The sequence below is a fragment of the Engystomops pustulosus genome, chromosome 1 (genome assembly GCF_040894005.1).
Source record: "Engystomops pustulosus chromosome 1, aEngPut4.maternal, whole genome shotgun sequence".
NCBI classification, from domain to species: domain Eukaryota; kingdom Metazoa; phylum Chordata; class Amphibia; order Anura; family Leptodactylidae; genus Engystomops; species Engystomops pustulosus.
In genome coordinates, this window is record NC_092411.1 from 89,163,701 (window position 1) to 89,180,409 (window position 16,709).

Sequence of the window (16,709 nt, forward strand, 5' to 3'; positions counted from 1 at the left end):
ACCAGGTCAGTGCGATGTTACAGTAACTGACTTCAGCCACCACCGCAATCGTATTGTGTGTGCCGGCAGTCGGCACACACTGTGATGTCAGCGACTGCGGCTGACGTCAGAGCTGCGCGCCGCACGGACCTGGCGCCGCAGCCAGAGGGATCGCATAGAAGACTCGCGCGGCTGCAGGAAATGTGAGATTAGATTTTTTTTTTTTTAATTAACTGTCCGGCTCTATAACGGGCCTGGGGATCCGGCTTCATAACAGGCCGGGGACCCGGCTCCATAATGAGCCAGGGATCCGGCTCTTTAAGAGGGCACAGGGGCTGGTGGCTAAATACTTGGGCAGGGGCTGACAGGCTACAAATTGGGGCAGGGGCTGACAGGCTACATATTGGGGCAGGGGCTGGCAGGCTACATATTGGGGCAGGGGCTGGCAGGCTACATATTGGGGCAGGGGCTGGCAGGCTACATATTGGGGCAGGGGCTGACAGGCTACATATTGGGGCATGGGCTGACAGGCTACATATTGGGGCATGGGCTGACAGGCTATATATTGGGGCAGGGGCTGACAGACTATGTACTGGGGCAGGGGCTGACAGACTATGTACTGGGGCAGCGGCTGGCAGACTATACTGGTGCAGCGGCTGGCAGGCTATGTACTACTGGGGGCTGGCTGGCAGCTATATACTACAGGGGGCTGCTGGCTATATAATACTGGGGGCTTGGTGGCTATATACTGGGGGGGGGGCTGTGACCAATGCATTTCCCACCCTCGGCTTATACTCGAGTCAATAGGTTTTCCCAGTTTTTTGTGGTAAAATTAGGGACCTCAGCTTATACTCGGGTCGGCTTATACTCGAGTATATATGGTATATTTTGATAGGTCAGACATTTGGAATGCGGCGATACCAAACATGCTTATGATTTTTACAGTTTAGTTTTTTTTTTATATCAGTTCTACGGAAAGGGGGGGGGACTTTTTTTTTGCACTATTTTTCAGGTTGTCTGATTGATCCTACCTTATGCTGCCATACTACTGTATGGCACTACAGCACTATACTGGCCGTATGGCAGTATATGGAGATTTAACTGATCATTCTTTACAATGTGCCACTGGCACATTGTAACAAATGATCAGAAGCTGTACAGCCTTGGATCCTACAAAGACCAAAGGCTGTTATAGCAAAATATCGTTGCTACCCGTGATTACATCACGGGTAGCAAAGATCAAAGCTAAGATGGTGGTGCCCACACAACGCCAACAGCAGTGAAGGCAGAGATTGCAGGGTTAAAGGTGGGTGTTTGCTGCAGCATAAAACACTCACTGTGTATAGGGAGGGCTTAGCTTATGAGCCCTCTCCGAACACTTGTGGTGAACATGTGACGTACAGATAACATGTGATGGTACACAGGGGTGTGACTACAGCTGTAGTAGCCATAGCAGATGCTATGGGCCCCCATTGTGTCAGGGGCCCTCAGAATCTCAACTGACAAACTAAATAATGGAGGATGTGCACCATTTTATGTATATATATATATATATATATATATATATATATATATATATTATACTGCACATCGTACAGCATAAAATGTATGTAACAGTGCACATCAGCCACAGTGCACATCATGAATTGGCAGCTCAGATAAAAAAAAAAATGTTTGGGAGAGGGAGGGGACAGCAGAAGGACAGGGCTAGAGATCTCTCATCTCAAATTCCAGCTGTGTTCTTCCCCCATGTGATCAGCAACTACTGGGACAGATCTGTGTAAGTGTGTAAATGTATATGTCAGTGCATAGATGTGTGCGCATGAGTGTATAAAGTGTCTATGTGTATATAAATTTGTATATGACTATACAAATATGTATATTTTCTGAGAAGGTAGGATGGCCCCATTCTGCTATATTTGCTATGTGGCCCTGCCTCTCCCAGTTTTGCACCTGATGTTAAAGTACATCTGTTAACCTCCTGGATAAATCCATCTTTACAATCTCATTTTAATTTTTCCAGTCAAATGAAAACTTGAAAAAAGATAAATGTAAATCCTTTATGCTGTGCCTGCAGCTTCTATGTAGAATTATGTTTCCATAGTTACAGACCACAAACAGTTGAGTAGTCAGGTTCTGAAGTCAACCCCTTTCTTTTTGGTCACAAACATTCTGTGCATAACTAAGAAATAAGAGCCTGGAAGAGAGTATGACTGAAGGATCAGATCATACAGGGTGTGTTTGAAGTCTGTAACCATGGAAACACACAAAGAACTGTAGCATATTTTTGATCAAGAATATTTTAAAAGATGCTTTATTTTTTATTTATAACTGCATTTGCATAATGAAAAAAATGGATAAGGAGTAAACAAATTGTTTAACCACTACTAATCTGTAATATACTGTACAGACATCCAGACATTACAGCCCCCATATAGAGTGTAATCTATCATCTTATGATCACATTTCTCTTCAATTTCATTTTATTTTACTGACGCACACAATAGATCAGCACAATATTATCTATGGCATGTCTTTTATGAGGTATGGTTCCAGGTCAATCCTACCTAGTGCTGACATACACTTCCCCCAGGGAAAGAATTCGGTGACTTATTGTTCTAGTTTGAGCTAAGTCTGTTACCTATATATCATATAGTTGATAGCTCTTCTCTTGTGACCTACCTATATTTACAGTTTATACCTGCAAGCTTTGACAAATACAGAAGACCACAAGCTCTGTATTCTGCAGAGTTGGCATTTGGCTTGTCATAAATTGCTCAGTAAGTGTTGTTCTCGGGAAATCATTGCACTTGTGAGGCTTAGTGAATAGATTTCAGGTTCAGACGAGGCACCATGAGGTTCTGTCTAAATGTTTGTGCGCATACAGGAGATGCAACTGTTACTCAGCATCTCAGCTTTTCTCCTCAAGAAGCTAATTAAATCTGCAAGACTTGGTTTTTGGTTTTAACACTGAGGATCTGTATTTCCGTTGCAGCAAATCCCTGTTATGTCTCTGACTCCCAAAACAAGATTACCTTTGTTGTCTGTTACCGACTGGGTATAATCTGAGATCTGAGATACAGAAATCCTGCGGTAACGGGACACAGCAAAACATCCTCCTTTCCATAAATAAGAAACAAAAGTTCAGAGAAGAATGTCACATCTATTCCCAATAAGACTATATTAATACATTGGTGAGAAACATATTGCTTTATTTCCAAAAAGCAAACAAATTACTGAACAACATTTTATTTCTTAGCCATAAATCCATCTTTACAATCTCGCTCTTCTGGCAAAAATATATTGTGCATCTTAGGCAGAAGAATCCAAGCAGATATGATGTGTCCTACATGGACATGAAGAGTCCTCAATTTGTGGGACCTAAAAGAAAATGGAATACAACATTGTTACAATTTGGGGTAGGTTTAATAAGCAAAACACAAAAGAATTCATCTATCAAGTATCATGTAGACTGGGAAGGTATCATGGCTGGTCTTCATAGCCTTGCCCTGGTGTAGTGGGGAACTAATTTATCACCCAGGCCTCTTCTTAAATTTGCGGCACAGTCTCTGCAGGCTTTACACCAGGAAGGGGTTAGATTACATTTTACCAGCTTTCACAATTTCCAGTATGAAAGATAAATCTGGTGGACGCCAGCAGCCAAACTATTCCCTGCCATTCCTGCTTTTTTGAAAGTGGTGAAGGTGGGAGGAGAAAGATCTCTTAGACTTTTTAATTTGTCTTTGTTGTGGATCAGTAATGAAAGAAAATGATGGGTTAAACTTAAAGGGGTTATTCAGGGACCTAAACTTCCATGGTTTCAGACCATGACTTGCTGTTTACAGAAGTTGCAAAATATATAAGCCCAACAGCGCAAACTGCACTACACTCACATTTACCAAAATAGAGAAAACTGTGCTAAGCTCACATTTATCAAAAACAGAGCAAACTGTGCTACACTCACATTTATCAAAAACAGAGCAAACTGTGCTACACTCACATTTATCAAAAACAGAGCAAACTGTGCTACGCTCACATTTATCAAAAACAGAGCAAACTGTGCTACACTCACATTTATCAAAAACAGCGCAAACAGCGTCGGTTAAAGTGCAGCTGCGACACTTTGCACTGTAAAAAATGTCCAAAGTCAGACAAAAAACTGGTGCAGGGGCTTTAATAAATGTGGCCATTATCTGCAAACAGTACATTATGTGGCAGATACAAGTTGACTGCAACCATTTTAATCCATGTAGTCTACCTGCATCATATACTCCGACTTTTAACGTTATTAACCATAAAGTTATATTATGGTTACAGAAAATAATTCAAATAAAAGTCTTGGAAGCAACAGAAGAAGCAAGTTCCCCCCTTGATGCCATAGTTGCTATGGAAGATCCTATTATGGAAGATCCTCAATCCTTAATCCTGACACATCATTGGCTGAAAACTGACTGTCATTGGACTCCCATGAGTGTACGCTCAGGAAGGACCCAGAGATGTCACTGTCTATATAAGGACTGCGTTACTATCTGCTGCCAATGCTCACTCCTCTTTGTGCTTCCAGGGGGAGAGGAAGGACGACGCATACCTCTGTATGTGCATACAGTGGGATTCATCTTAACCCTTCACTATAAGCACATATCAGGAATGCTCCTGGCATATTCTTACAACGGATATAGAAAAACGAAATATGAGTTACGCCCGAGTCCTTAGTTTGTGACCACAAGGTGGCTTCTCTATTCTCATTCTGGTATCATCCATGTGAGGGTTGTACTACAAAAAAAAAGGCCCATACCAATATGTCTCAGATGAATCAAAAATAAGTATGATGGACTATCACACTTAGGTAAAGGAAATGTCATAATTTGTGTCATTAAAATCTCACGGGGTTCAACAGTGTGCAAAATGTTCTATTTCAAATATCATAGACAGCTGTCATAACATCGTAGTCAGATGGAGGACAGTTAAAAAAAAATCTACAGTAAAGACATGGGGCCACATTTATCACTTTTGTGCGCCTAAGTGTAGTAGTTGCGCCTAAATTCTGGCGCCCTGTTTTGCCAGAATTATCACAAGCTACAACCATCTGTGATAAGTATATTTTCTGCCTCTTATTAATCACTTTACTTTAACACAGTTTAGGCGCAATTTTGGTGCAGTTTAGGCGCAATGTTAGATTCGGGCACTTACATGTGATCCTGCTACAAGCTCCTCTCTGCTTCTCCCACAGCCCAGAATGAAGATAACACTCATAGCAGCACCCAGGTGTGTGACACCCAGCACCCAGTGACCTCCTCAGCAGTGGCTTCTCCTGGAGGGGATCCCCCAGTGCTGGTCTCCTGCTGCACCCCTGTAATTCTGCACAGTATCCCCCTCAGACACACTGGTGATTCTGTGCAGCATTACATGGGGGACACTTGTCTGTCGTATCTGCAACATTTTGCAAACTTGTGCAAACTTCTTTTGCTCTTGCTGTGAGCTCAGCGTTTTGCAGAATATTTTGTAAATAGGGTGATGAACTGTAAATAGAGTCTGCAGCTCCTGTCTGCAGAGTATCTCATGTATCTATTATATGTTCTAGTGTCTGGCTGAGCTCTGCTGCTAGAAATGAGCTCTTCTGCAAAGGGGCTCAGTGCTTTCTTCTCAGTTAACGGCACCTTCGGGCTGGAGTGTTTTTGCGCCCGTTTTTGCGTTTAATCGCAAAAATGGCGCAAAAACGTGCGCCTGAATGAAAAGGCGCAAAAACAACAGAAAAAACGAGTGATAAATGTGGCCCATGGTTATCAACTACATATATCAAAAATGTAAGCTACTTTTTTGAAAAAACTTCCGTGAAATATCCATCATGACTGCAAGATAATGTATTAATATGCTCATATACTGTACACTGGATCATATTTGTTTATTTGTAATTTTGTAATAATGTGTTGGTAACATAATCCCCCTCCCCTTTAATCCCACTTTGTAACAATCAGATTAAAGGTACAAAATAACATTGCGTCAATGAACTCTTCCCCCCATATCTTGTGAATCCATAATTCCCTGGGATAGGATTGTTCTGTGTTTCAAGTATTTTAAGTCACACAACTCCTAGAGCAAAGCTAATCTCAGAAACATGCGATTGCAATGGCTGTTTCATGAATTTGCTGCAGGATGAAGATAAGACCTGGTATGGCTTTAATTACAACTATAATTTGGTCACAGCAAATTGAGATGAAAGTCTGTTTCTTCTTCATGTTGGAAGAATTTAATGATGTTACACATGCATGCAAACTTTTAATCATTTTCTTAACTCTTCAAGTCCAATGCATTGTATAGAATTTCTTAGAATAATACCATCATAAAAGACTGTTTTCTTATATGACTAGGACTTATGCACAGTAATAATATCAACTGTTTATCTGGTGCTTTACAGATTGTTTGAAGCAACTCTAACTAAGCTTTCCATTAAAGTGGATCAAGACTCATGCACTAAAGACTTTATTCTGCATTTCACAGACACAAAAAGAAGTGTTGTGATGAATGCAATAAATCGAGTTCCCCTCTGACTGTCTTTCTACTTCTGGAAGTATAATGGGGCAGCCACATGGACTTATGTAAATTATGTCACATGAGTTACTCAGCATCTTCCATCAAAGGTTTTTTTTTAAATGCCTAGAACCAGCAGCACTTGGTAAAAAAATGGAAAAGAAAATAGCAAAATGAAAATCATATACTATTTCTCTGGAGAAACGGAAGAAACATCTGACTTACTTGTACACTGCAAGACAGTAGGTTCACTAGAAAGGTAAGTACAGGGGGTCCCTTACTTAAGGACACTCGACTTACAGATGACCCCTAGCTAAAGATGCCCACCTAGTTCTCTGCCCACTGTGACCTCTGGTGAAGCTCTCTGGATGCTTTACTATAGTCCCAGGCTGCAATGATCAGCTGTAAAGTGTCTGTAATGAAGCTTTAGTAATAATTAGAGATGAGCGAACATACTCGTCCGAGCTTGATGCTCGATCGAGCATTAGCGTACTCGTAACTGCTCGTTGCTCGGACGAATACTTCGCCCGCTCGAGAAAATGGCAGCTCCCGCCGTTTTGCTTTTTGGCGGCCAGAAACAGAGCCAATCACAAGCCAGGAGACTCTGCACTCCACCCAGCATGACGTGGTACCCTTACACGTCGATAGCAGTGGTTGGCTGGCCAGATCAGGTGACCCTGGGATAGACTAGCCGCTGCCCGCGCTGCTCGGATCATTCTGTGTCTGGATGCCGCTAGGGAGAGAGCTGCTGCTGGTTAGGGAAAGCGATAGGGTGTTCTATTAGAATAGTGTTAGGCAGGAGTGATTCAACAAGAACCCAACAGCCCTTTTTAGGGCTACAATAACGTTATACTTTTTTTTTTATTTGCTTGTGGCTGGGCTTGCTGGCACTAGTAGTGCAGCTAGTACCATATTGTGAGGAATTTGCAGGGGGACTTGCTACCGTTGTGTTTAGCTCTTAGTGACACACATATCCACCTCAAACACCAAAGTGGGAAAATTTATTAGGGGTTTGATTTCAATTAGGCACAGTCTGCCAGTTTCTTTTTATTTTACGTTTATTTTTTTAATAACTCAGTGTCATCTCATCTTGCATAGTAGTGTGCTTTCATACTTGGCTAGAAAATAGCCATAGGAGAATCCAAACGGCTTACTTACGCATACAGTAGCATTATATATATTTGATTTCTGGTTGATCTGCTGGTGGCTGTCCTTGCTGCAGTGCATCTACTAGCAAATTGTGAGCAATTTGGAGTGAGACTTGCGACCGCTGTGTTTTGCGCTTAGTGACGCACATATCCATCGCAAAGACTGAAGTGGGAAAATTTATTAGGGCCCGGGGTTGTATTTCAATTAGGCACAGTCTGCCATTTCCTTTTTTATTTTACGTTTATTTTTTTCATAACTCAGCGTCATCTCATCTGGCATAGTAGTGTGCTTTCATACTTGGCTAGAAAATAGCCATAGGAGAATCCAAACGGCTTACTTACGCCTACAGTAGCGTTATATATATTTGATTTCTGGTTGATCTGCTGGTGGCTGTCCTTGCTGCAGTGCATCTACTAGCAAATTGTGAGCAATTTGGAGTGAGACTTGCGACCGCTGTGTTTTGCGCTTAGTGACGCACATATCCATCGCAAAGACCGAAGTGGGAAAATTTATTAGGGCCCGGGGTTGTATTTCAATTAGGCACAGTCTGCCATTTCCTTTTTTATTTTACGTTTATTTTTTTCATAACTCAGCGTCATCTCATCTGGCATAGTAGTGTGCTTTCATACTTGGCTAGAAAATAGCCATAGGAGAATCCAAACGGCTTACTTACGCCTACAGTAGCGTTATATATATTTGATTTCTGGTTGATCTGCTGGTGGCTGTACTTGCTGCAGTGCATCTACTAGCAAATTGTGAGCAATTTGTAGTGAGACTTGCGACCGCTGTGTTTTGCGCTTAGTGACGCACATATCCATCGCAAAGACCGAAGTGGGAAAATTTATTAGGGCCCGGGGTTGTATTTCAATTAGGCACAGTCTGCCATTTCCTTTTTCATTTTATGTTTATTTTTTTAATAACTCAGCGTCATCTCATCTGGCATAGCAGTGTGCTTTCATACTTGTCTAGAAAATAGCCATAGCAATAGGATAGCATCGTTTGGTTTTAAAAACTAAAAAACACAAAAAAAAACAAAAAACACAAAAAAAAGTAAAAAAAAAATTAAAGTTATAACTCTCATTTTCAAAATGTTTAACCCGAGGGCTAGGGGTAGAGGACGAGGGCGGGGACGTGGGCGTCCAACTACTGCAGGGGTCAGAGGCCGTGGTCCTGGGCGGGGTGAGACACCACCTGCTTATGAGGGAGCAGGGGAACGCCGCAGAGCTACACTCCCTAGGTTCATGTCTGAAGTTACTGGGACTCGTGGTAGAGCACTGTTGAGGCCAGAACAGTGCGAACAGGTGATGTTGTGGATTGCCGACAATGCTTCGAGCAATTTGTCCACCAGTCAGTCTTCCACGCAGTCCACCCATGTCACCGAAATCGGCACTCCTCCAGCTCCTGCACCTCAGCCTCCTCCCCCCCAGTCTGCCCCCTCCCAGGAAAATTTGGCATTTGAACCGGCATACTCTGAGGAACTGTTTTCTGGACCCTTCCCACAGTCACAAACCACTTGTCCGGTTGCTGCTGAGCAATTTTCCGATGCCCAGGTTTTCCACCAGTCGCAGTCTGTGGGTGATGATGACCTTCTTGACGTAGTGGAAGAAGTGTGTAAAGAGGTGTCCGACGATGAGGAGACACGGTTGTCAGACAGTGGGGAAGTTGTTGTCAGGGCAGGAAGTCCGAGGGGGGAGCAGACTGAGGGATCGGAGGATGATGAGGTGACAGACCCAAGCTGGGTTGAGAGGCCGGGTGAACACAGTGCTTCTGAGACGGAGGAGAGTCCTCGACCAGAACAGGTTGGAAGAGGCAGTGGTGGGGCCAGACGGAGAGGCAGGGCCAGAGCAGGTGCATTAGCGCCAAATGTGTCACGTAGTGAAGCTCCCGTGGCGAGGGCTCCCGTGGCGAGGGCTAGATTTTCAGAAGTCTGGAGGTTCTTTAAGGAAACACCGGATGACCGACGGACTGTGGTGTGCAACCTTTGCCAAACCAGGATCAGCAGGGGTTCCACCACTACTAGCTTAACTACCACCAGTATGCGCAGGCATATGAATGCTAAACACCCCACTCAGTGGCACCAAGCCCGTTCACCTCTGGCCGTGCACACCACTGCTCCTTCCCCTGTTTCAGCTGATAGTCAGCCCCCTGCCCAGGACCCTGGCACAAAAACCCCATTGTCGCCTCCACGATCCTCCACAGCATCCACCAGCGTTCAGCTCTCCATACCCCAGACGCTGGAGCGGAAACGCAAATATAGTGCAACCCACCCGCACGCCCAAGCCCTTAATGTCCACATCTCCAGATTGCTCAGCCTGGAGATGCTGCCCTATAGGCTAGTAGAGACCGAGGCCTTTCGCAACCTCATGGCGGCGGCCGCCCCTCGGTATTCGGTCCCCAGCCGCCACTACTTTTCCCGATGTGCCGTCCCAGCCCTGCACCAGCACGTGTCAGACAACATCATCCGTGCCCTGACCAACGCTGTTTCTGACAAGGACCACCTGACCACGGACACGTGGACGAGTGCTGCCGGGCAGGGCCACTATATATCGCTGACGGCACATTGGGTTAACTTAGTGGAGGCTGGGACCAAGTCTGACCCTGCGGCTGGTCATATACTGCCAACGCCAAGGATTGCGGGGCCTACCTCGGTCCAGGTGTTTCAGGCCTACTATGCCTCCTCCTCCTCCCACCCCTCCTCCACCTCCTCCTCCGAACTACCATCCGTGGGCATGGCGCCATCAGTCGCTAGCTCTAGGCACAGCAGCAGTGCCGTCGCTAAGCGACAGCAGGCGGTGCTCAAACTGCTGAGCCTAGGCGATAAAAGGCACACCGCCCAAGAACTATTACAGGGCATCATGGCGCAGACTGATCTGTGGCTGGCACCGCTGAACCTGAAGCCAGGCATGGTTGTGTGTGACAACGGCCGTAACCTGGTGGCGGCTCTGCAACTCGGCAGACTGACACATGTGCCATGCCTGGCCCATGTGTTAAATCTGATAGTTCAGCGTTTCCTCAAGACATACCCCAATCTGTCTGATTTGCTCACGAAGGTGCGCCGCATCTGTGCGCATTTCAGGAAGTCCAGCACAGATGCTGCCACTCTCAGGGCAGCGCAGCGCCGCCTCCAACTGCCCGCTCACCGACTGTTGTGCGACGTGCCCACGAGGTGGAATTCAACACTGACCATGTTATCCAGAGTTTACCAGCAGTGCCGAGCGATTGTAGACTGCCAGATGTCAACTTCCACCAGAACTGGTAGTCAGGTCAGTCAGCTTCCTCAAGTCTACAATGAGGAGTGGACGTGGATGTCTGATATCTGTCAGGTGCTGAGTAACTTTGAGGAGTCAACACAGATGGTCAGTGGCGATGCCGCCATCATCAGCCTCACCATCCCGCTGCTTGGCCTGTTGAAAAACTCTCTGATCAGCATGAAGTCGGAAGCTTTGCGCTCGTCACAAGAGACGGGGGAAGAAGATTCCCTTGTTGATAGCCAAAGCACCCTTAGGTCTGTTTCTCAGCGCATATCGGAGGAGGTGGAGGAGGATGAGGAGGAAGAGGAGGAGAATGTTGGCGAGACACAAGAGGGGACCATTTTTGAGTCCTTCACTGTTCAGAGTGTATGGGCAGAAGAAGAGGAGTTGGAGGAGTTGGAGGAGGAGGAAATGGACAGTCAGGCCAGTGAGGGGAGTGAATTCTTACGCGTTGGTACTCTGGCGCATATGGCAGATTTCATGCTAGGCTGCCTATCCCGTGACCCTCGCGTTCAAAGAATTTATTCCAGCACCGATTACTGGGTGTTCACTCTCCTGGACCCACGGTACAAGCAAAATCTTTCCACTCTCATCCCTGGAGAGGAAAGGAGTGTGAGAATGCATGAATACCAGCAGGCCCTGGTGCACAAGCTGAAACAGTATTTCCCTTCTGACAGCGCTAGCGGCAGAGTGCGTAGTTCTGCGGGACAAGTAGCGAGGGAGAGTAGGCGAGCAGGCAGCTTGTCCAGCACTGGCAAGGGTACGCTTTACAAGGCTTTTGCCAGCTTTATGTCACCCCAGCAAGACACTGTCACCTGTCCCCAGTCTCGGCAGAGTAGGGCTGATCTTTACAGAAAGATGGTGAGGGAGTACGTAGCTGACCATACCATCGTCCTAAATGATCACACAGCTCCCTACAACTACTGGGTTTCAAAGCTGGACATGTGGCACGAACTGGCGCTGTACGCCTTGGAGGTTCTTGCCTGCCCTGCCGCTAGCGTCTTGTCCGAGCGGGTTTTCAGTGCAGCTGGTGGCATCATCACCGATAAGCGTACACGCCTGTCGACTGACAGCGCTGACAGGCTGACGCTTATTAAGATGAATAAAGGCTGGATTTCTCAGAATTTCCAATCTCCACCAGGTGAAGGAAGCTCAACCTGAATAATTTATCTCCTCCTCCTCATTTTCCTCCTTCTCCTCCTCTTTGTAGAGTAAAGCAGAGGAAACTGGCTATTTTTTGACAGGGCCCACTGGCTCTAGCTATAGTACTTTATGCATTTAATTTTTCTGGAGGGCCAATTTTTGGGACTGCCACATACAGGCACTCAATCTATTCCATTTTACTGGAGGGCCACCTACCTGCTCCTCTGGTTTGAAAAGTTTTTTGGACTGCCACATACAGGCACTCAATCTATTCAATTTTTCTGGAGGGCCACCTACCTGCTCCTCTGGTTTGAAAACTTTTTTGGACTGCCACATACAGGCACTCAATCTATTTCATTTTTCTGGAGGGCCACCTACCTGCTCCTCTGGTTTGAAAGCTTTTTTGGACTGCCACATACAGGCACTCAATCTATTCAATTTTTCTGGAGGGCCACCTACCTGCTCCTCTGGTTTGAAAACTTTTTTGGACTGCCACATACAGGCACTCAATCTATTTCATTTTTCTGGAGGGCCACCTACCTGCTCCTCTGGTTTGAAAACTTTTTTGGACTGCCACATACAGGCACTATCCAAATTAAATTGTCTCCATAGCAGCCTCCACACGTTGTCTCCATTGCTACCTCCAAAAGTCGTCCATAAAGCTGCCTCCATACATCGTCCCCTTATCAAACGAGGTGTGTCAGGCAGAAATTTGGGTTGTTTTCATGGATTCCACATCAAAGTTGTTAACTTTGTCGCCACCCTGCTGTGTTATCCACAAAATATACTGGCAAACTTTTATCATTTACCAATATTATTTCAGCGCTTCTTGCGCATCTGTTTACATTCCCCTCACCCGCCATATCCTAAACTTATAAGAACGCTACTACACTTGATCTTATACAAAAGGTTCTTAGAAGTGCTGTTTGGGGAGTAGCCTAGAGACAGGGGCTTGGATTGGCGAAAGCTCGCCTGGCAGCGGAGCGCCAGCTCCATGCGCATCATGCGCTTCTTGCGCATCTGTTTACATTCCCCTCACCCGCCATATCCCAAACTTATAAGAACGCTACTACACTTAACTTGGTGCAGGCTGGGACCGAGTCTGACCCGGGGGCTAGTCATATACTGCCGACGCAGAGAATTGCGGGGCCTACCTCGGTCCAGGTCTCAAAGGCCTAGTATACCTCCTCCTCCTCCGAATTACCATCCGTGGCCATGGCGCCATCAGTCGGTAGCTCTAGGCACAGCAGCAGTGCCGTCGCTAAGCGACAGCAGGCGGTGCTCAAACTGCTGAGCCTAGGCGATAAAAGGCACACCGCCCAAGAGCTATTACAGGGCATTCCACATCAAACTTGTTAACTTTGTCGCCACCGTGCTGTGTAATCCACAAAATATACTGGCAAACTTTTATCATTTACCGATATTATTTCAGCGCTTCTTGCGCATCTGTTTACATTCCCCTCACCCGCCATATCCCAAACTTATAAGAACGCTACTACACTTAACTTGGTGCAGGCTGGGACCGAGTCTGACCCGGGGGCTAGTCATATACTGCCGACGCAGAGAATTGCGGGGCCTACCTCGGTCCAGGTCTCAAAGGCCTAGTATACCTCCTCCTCCTCCGAATTACCATCCGTGGCCATGGCGCCATCAGTCGGTAGCTCTAGGCACAGCAGCAGTGCCGTCGCTAAGCGACAGCAGGGGGTGCTCAAACTGCTCAGCCTAGGCGATAAAAGGCACACCGCCCAAGAGCTATTACAGGGCATTCCACATCAAACTTGTTAACTTTGTCGCCACCCTGCTGTGTAATCCACAAAATATACTGGCAAACTTTTATCATTTACCGATATTATTTCAGCGCTTCTTGCGCATCTGTTTACATTCCCCTCACCCGCCATATCCCAAACTTATAAGAACGCTACTACACTTGATCTTATACAAAAGGTTCTTAGAAGTGCTGTTTGGGGAGTAGCCTAGAGACAGGGGCTTGGATTGGCGAAAGCTCGCCTGGCAGCGGAGCGCCAGCTCCATGCCAAGATCCAACTAACATAGTTTTAACTGCAGCACCTTTAATCTACTACTAGTTCACTGCCTCCATACATGGTCCCCTTATCAAACGAGCTGTGTCAGGCAGAATTTTGGGTTGTTTTCATGGCTTCCATGTTAACTTTGTCGCCACCCTGCTGTGTAATCCACAAAATATACTGGCAAACTTTTATCATGTACCGATATTATTTGAGCGCTTCTTGCTCACCTCCTTTGGTTCCTCTCTGCCACCCATTGGTTTGAAGCCTGAGTCCATTTAGGGTATGTCGCCATGCCACTCTCTAGCCTGCCGCTGCTGCCTCTGCATGCCGTCCCCTATAGTGTCAGGGTCAATTATTGGATGTTTTACATGCTATCTAGCTTCATTCTGTCACTCTGTCATGGCCATGCTGTTGCCCATAATTTTGGCATAATGGTGCGATTAAGCAGCCTCAGAGGCATCCATGCATGCTGCCCCTGCTGTTTCCTGTCCATTTCCGTGGTGTTTCCATCCTTTTCTGAGGTTCCCAGGTGTTTGGCTAAGCTTCCCTGTGCAGAGCCTTGGTCCCCTTGAAAAATGCTCGAGTCTCCCATTGACTCGTTATTCGAGATGAGCACTCGAGCATCGGGAAAAGTTCGTCTCGAATAACGAGTACCCGAGCATTTTAGTGCTCGCTCATCTCTAGTAATAATCCTTGGTCGAATTACAGCAAAAATTGTTGAAACTACAATTGTCACTGGGGCAAAAAAATTTTTTTGCCTGGATCTACAATTATAAAATATACAATTTCAACTTACATATAAATTCAATTTAAGAACAAACCTATGGAACCTATCATGGAACCCTGTTTTTTAAATCCTGAAAAAGGGGAAACCACTTTAACAATTTATCTTCTCAAAGAGGTAACAATCTTAGACAGTCCCATAGGAGGAAGACATGCAAGTATAATTTTTGTTATGACTAATATTGTGAAGTTATTATGGGCACAAATATAATCTTAGCACCTGTAATTCATATTACCTGTAAAACAACTACTTTGTTACCCCAGGACGTACCTACGGTAATACCCCATTGCAAAATTGTGGTTGCCCCTCCCTCATATTAGCATGATATCTGAAGCCTAAGGTATAAATTCGGTGGAGATGGGAGAAGGATGCCATACCATGGTATCCGTCTCCTATAGCCTCTAATGGCTATACTCCTATAGGCTCTAATAATAATTATAATTCTTCATTTATATAGTGCACAGTACGCAGCCCTGCACAGAGCTTTCAAAATTGGTCCCTATACCCAATGGGTCTAACAGTCTAATGAACCTACCACTAATGTATACTTTTTATATAGCAGGTCAGTAAATGCCATGTGCCATGTATGTGTCTACGGACACTTTTTTGATGTACCTCCTTTTTTGAACCTCTCCTGAAAATATTATGTGAACATTACAGTAGTTGGTTCACAATGCACAGATTGACTGATGTTATAGACTACCGCACAGCCCAACAGTAGCAGCAAAATGAGATCCAAACTAAACAGACATTAACAGATATTACAGGGGTCCAAATATTATTTTTCAAAAAAACTACCTAGCCAGCCGGTAGTCTATGACAAGACGAGGAGGCCTAGACTGAGTAGCTAGTCTGCACTAGGTGATCCATTCTACACAGACAGACTGCTGTTTAAGTGGCCAAATGATATCAATAATGTAATGAAAACCACAAAGGAAGCTAATGAGAAAAGCAGTGAAAAAAGAAGAAAGAAGAGTATTTAGCAGTGTACAAATAGCATGCATAAATACTCAATGCTCCAAATGTCAACTCACCCTTGCCCTTCAAGTAAATGATAAAGGACGCAACATTAATGAGGACTATAGAGAAGTTGTATCATGGAATGAGTAAAGGAAACCTAATTAAACTGCTTCTATGGATAACCAATATGCAGCTTGCAGATCCCCAGGTGCTCCAGAACTACAGATCCTTTACAGTAGGTTATCTCAATCATGGATTTACCATTTAGTAGATAATAAAGGAAATGTCACATGGAGTTAAATGGAAAAAGTCTAAAATATTTTGTCAAACAATGCTCCCTGAATATTTTTTCCCTGCCGTAGATTCACAGAATTGAGTGTGACATTTTGTTCTAGAAACCTATTAATATAATACACATCAGATACATTTTATGGCTCCTTTAGTATTTGGGTGTATGCAAGTCCTGTAGAAGCCTGTGCCAAGTAAGTGAACTCAATGTTGGCTAATGAGCCATGCAGTATGGCTTTTGTCAGCCTGCTGCAGATAATGAACAGATTTAATGAGATGGACAAGAAATGGAAAATATCAGTCAGGTGAGACATAAAATCACTTTCTAATGGAAACAAATATTTCCTCTAAAGTTTGCAGCGATGGCTAATGCGTGTGTTGTGTGGTGCGCTACACTCTTTACCTGCATGTCATTTTCTTGTTAAACTGTATCTTCAGCCTGCAAAACCAAAACCTGACTATTTCAAGATATCTATTTATATATATATATATATATATATATATATATATATATATATATATATATATATATATATATATCCTTGCTTTAAAGGGAACCTGCCAGGGTGATTTGAAACACTAAACTACCCACAGGTCCTT

The 16,709-nt window shown here is 44.8% G+C and overlaps 1 protein-coding gene across 1 annotated transcript in view; it reads right to left on the bottom strand.

Moving 5' to 3' along the window:
- Positions 1–3,174: 3,174 nt before the first annotated feature.
- MYO18B (myosin XVIIIB) overlaps positions 3,175–16,709 on the bottom strand; it is a 378,023-nt gene continuing 364,488 nt past the window's right edge. Inside the window, exon 44 of the mRNA XM_072147027.1 lies at positions 3,175–3,360. Coding sequence (XP_072003128.1) covers positions 3,347–3,360 — 14 coding nt within the window. The 3' untranslated portion in view covers positions 3,175–3,346. The remainder of the gene's footprint in view (positions 3,361–16,709) is intronic.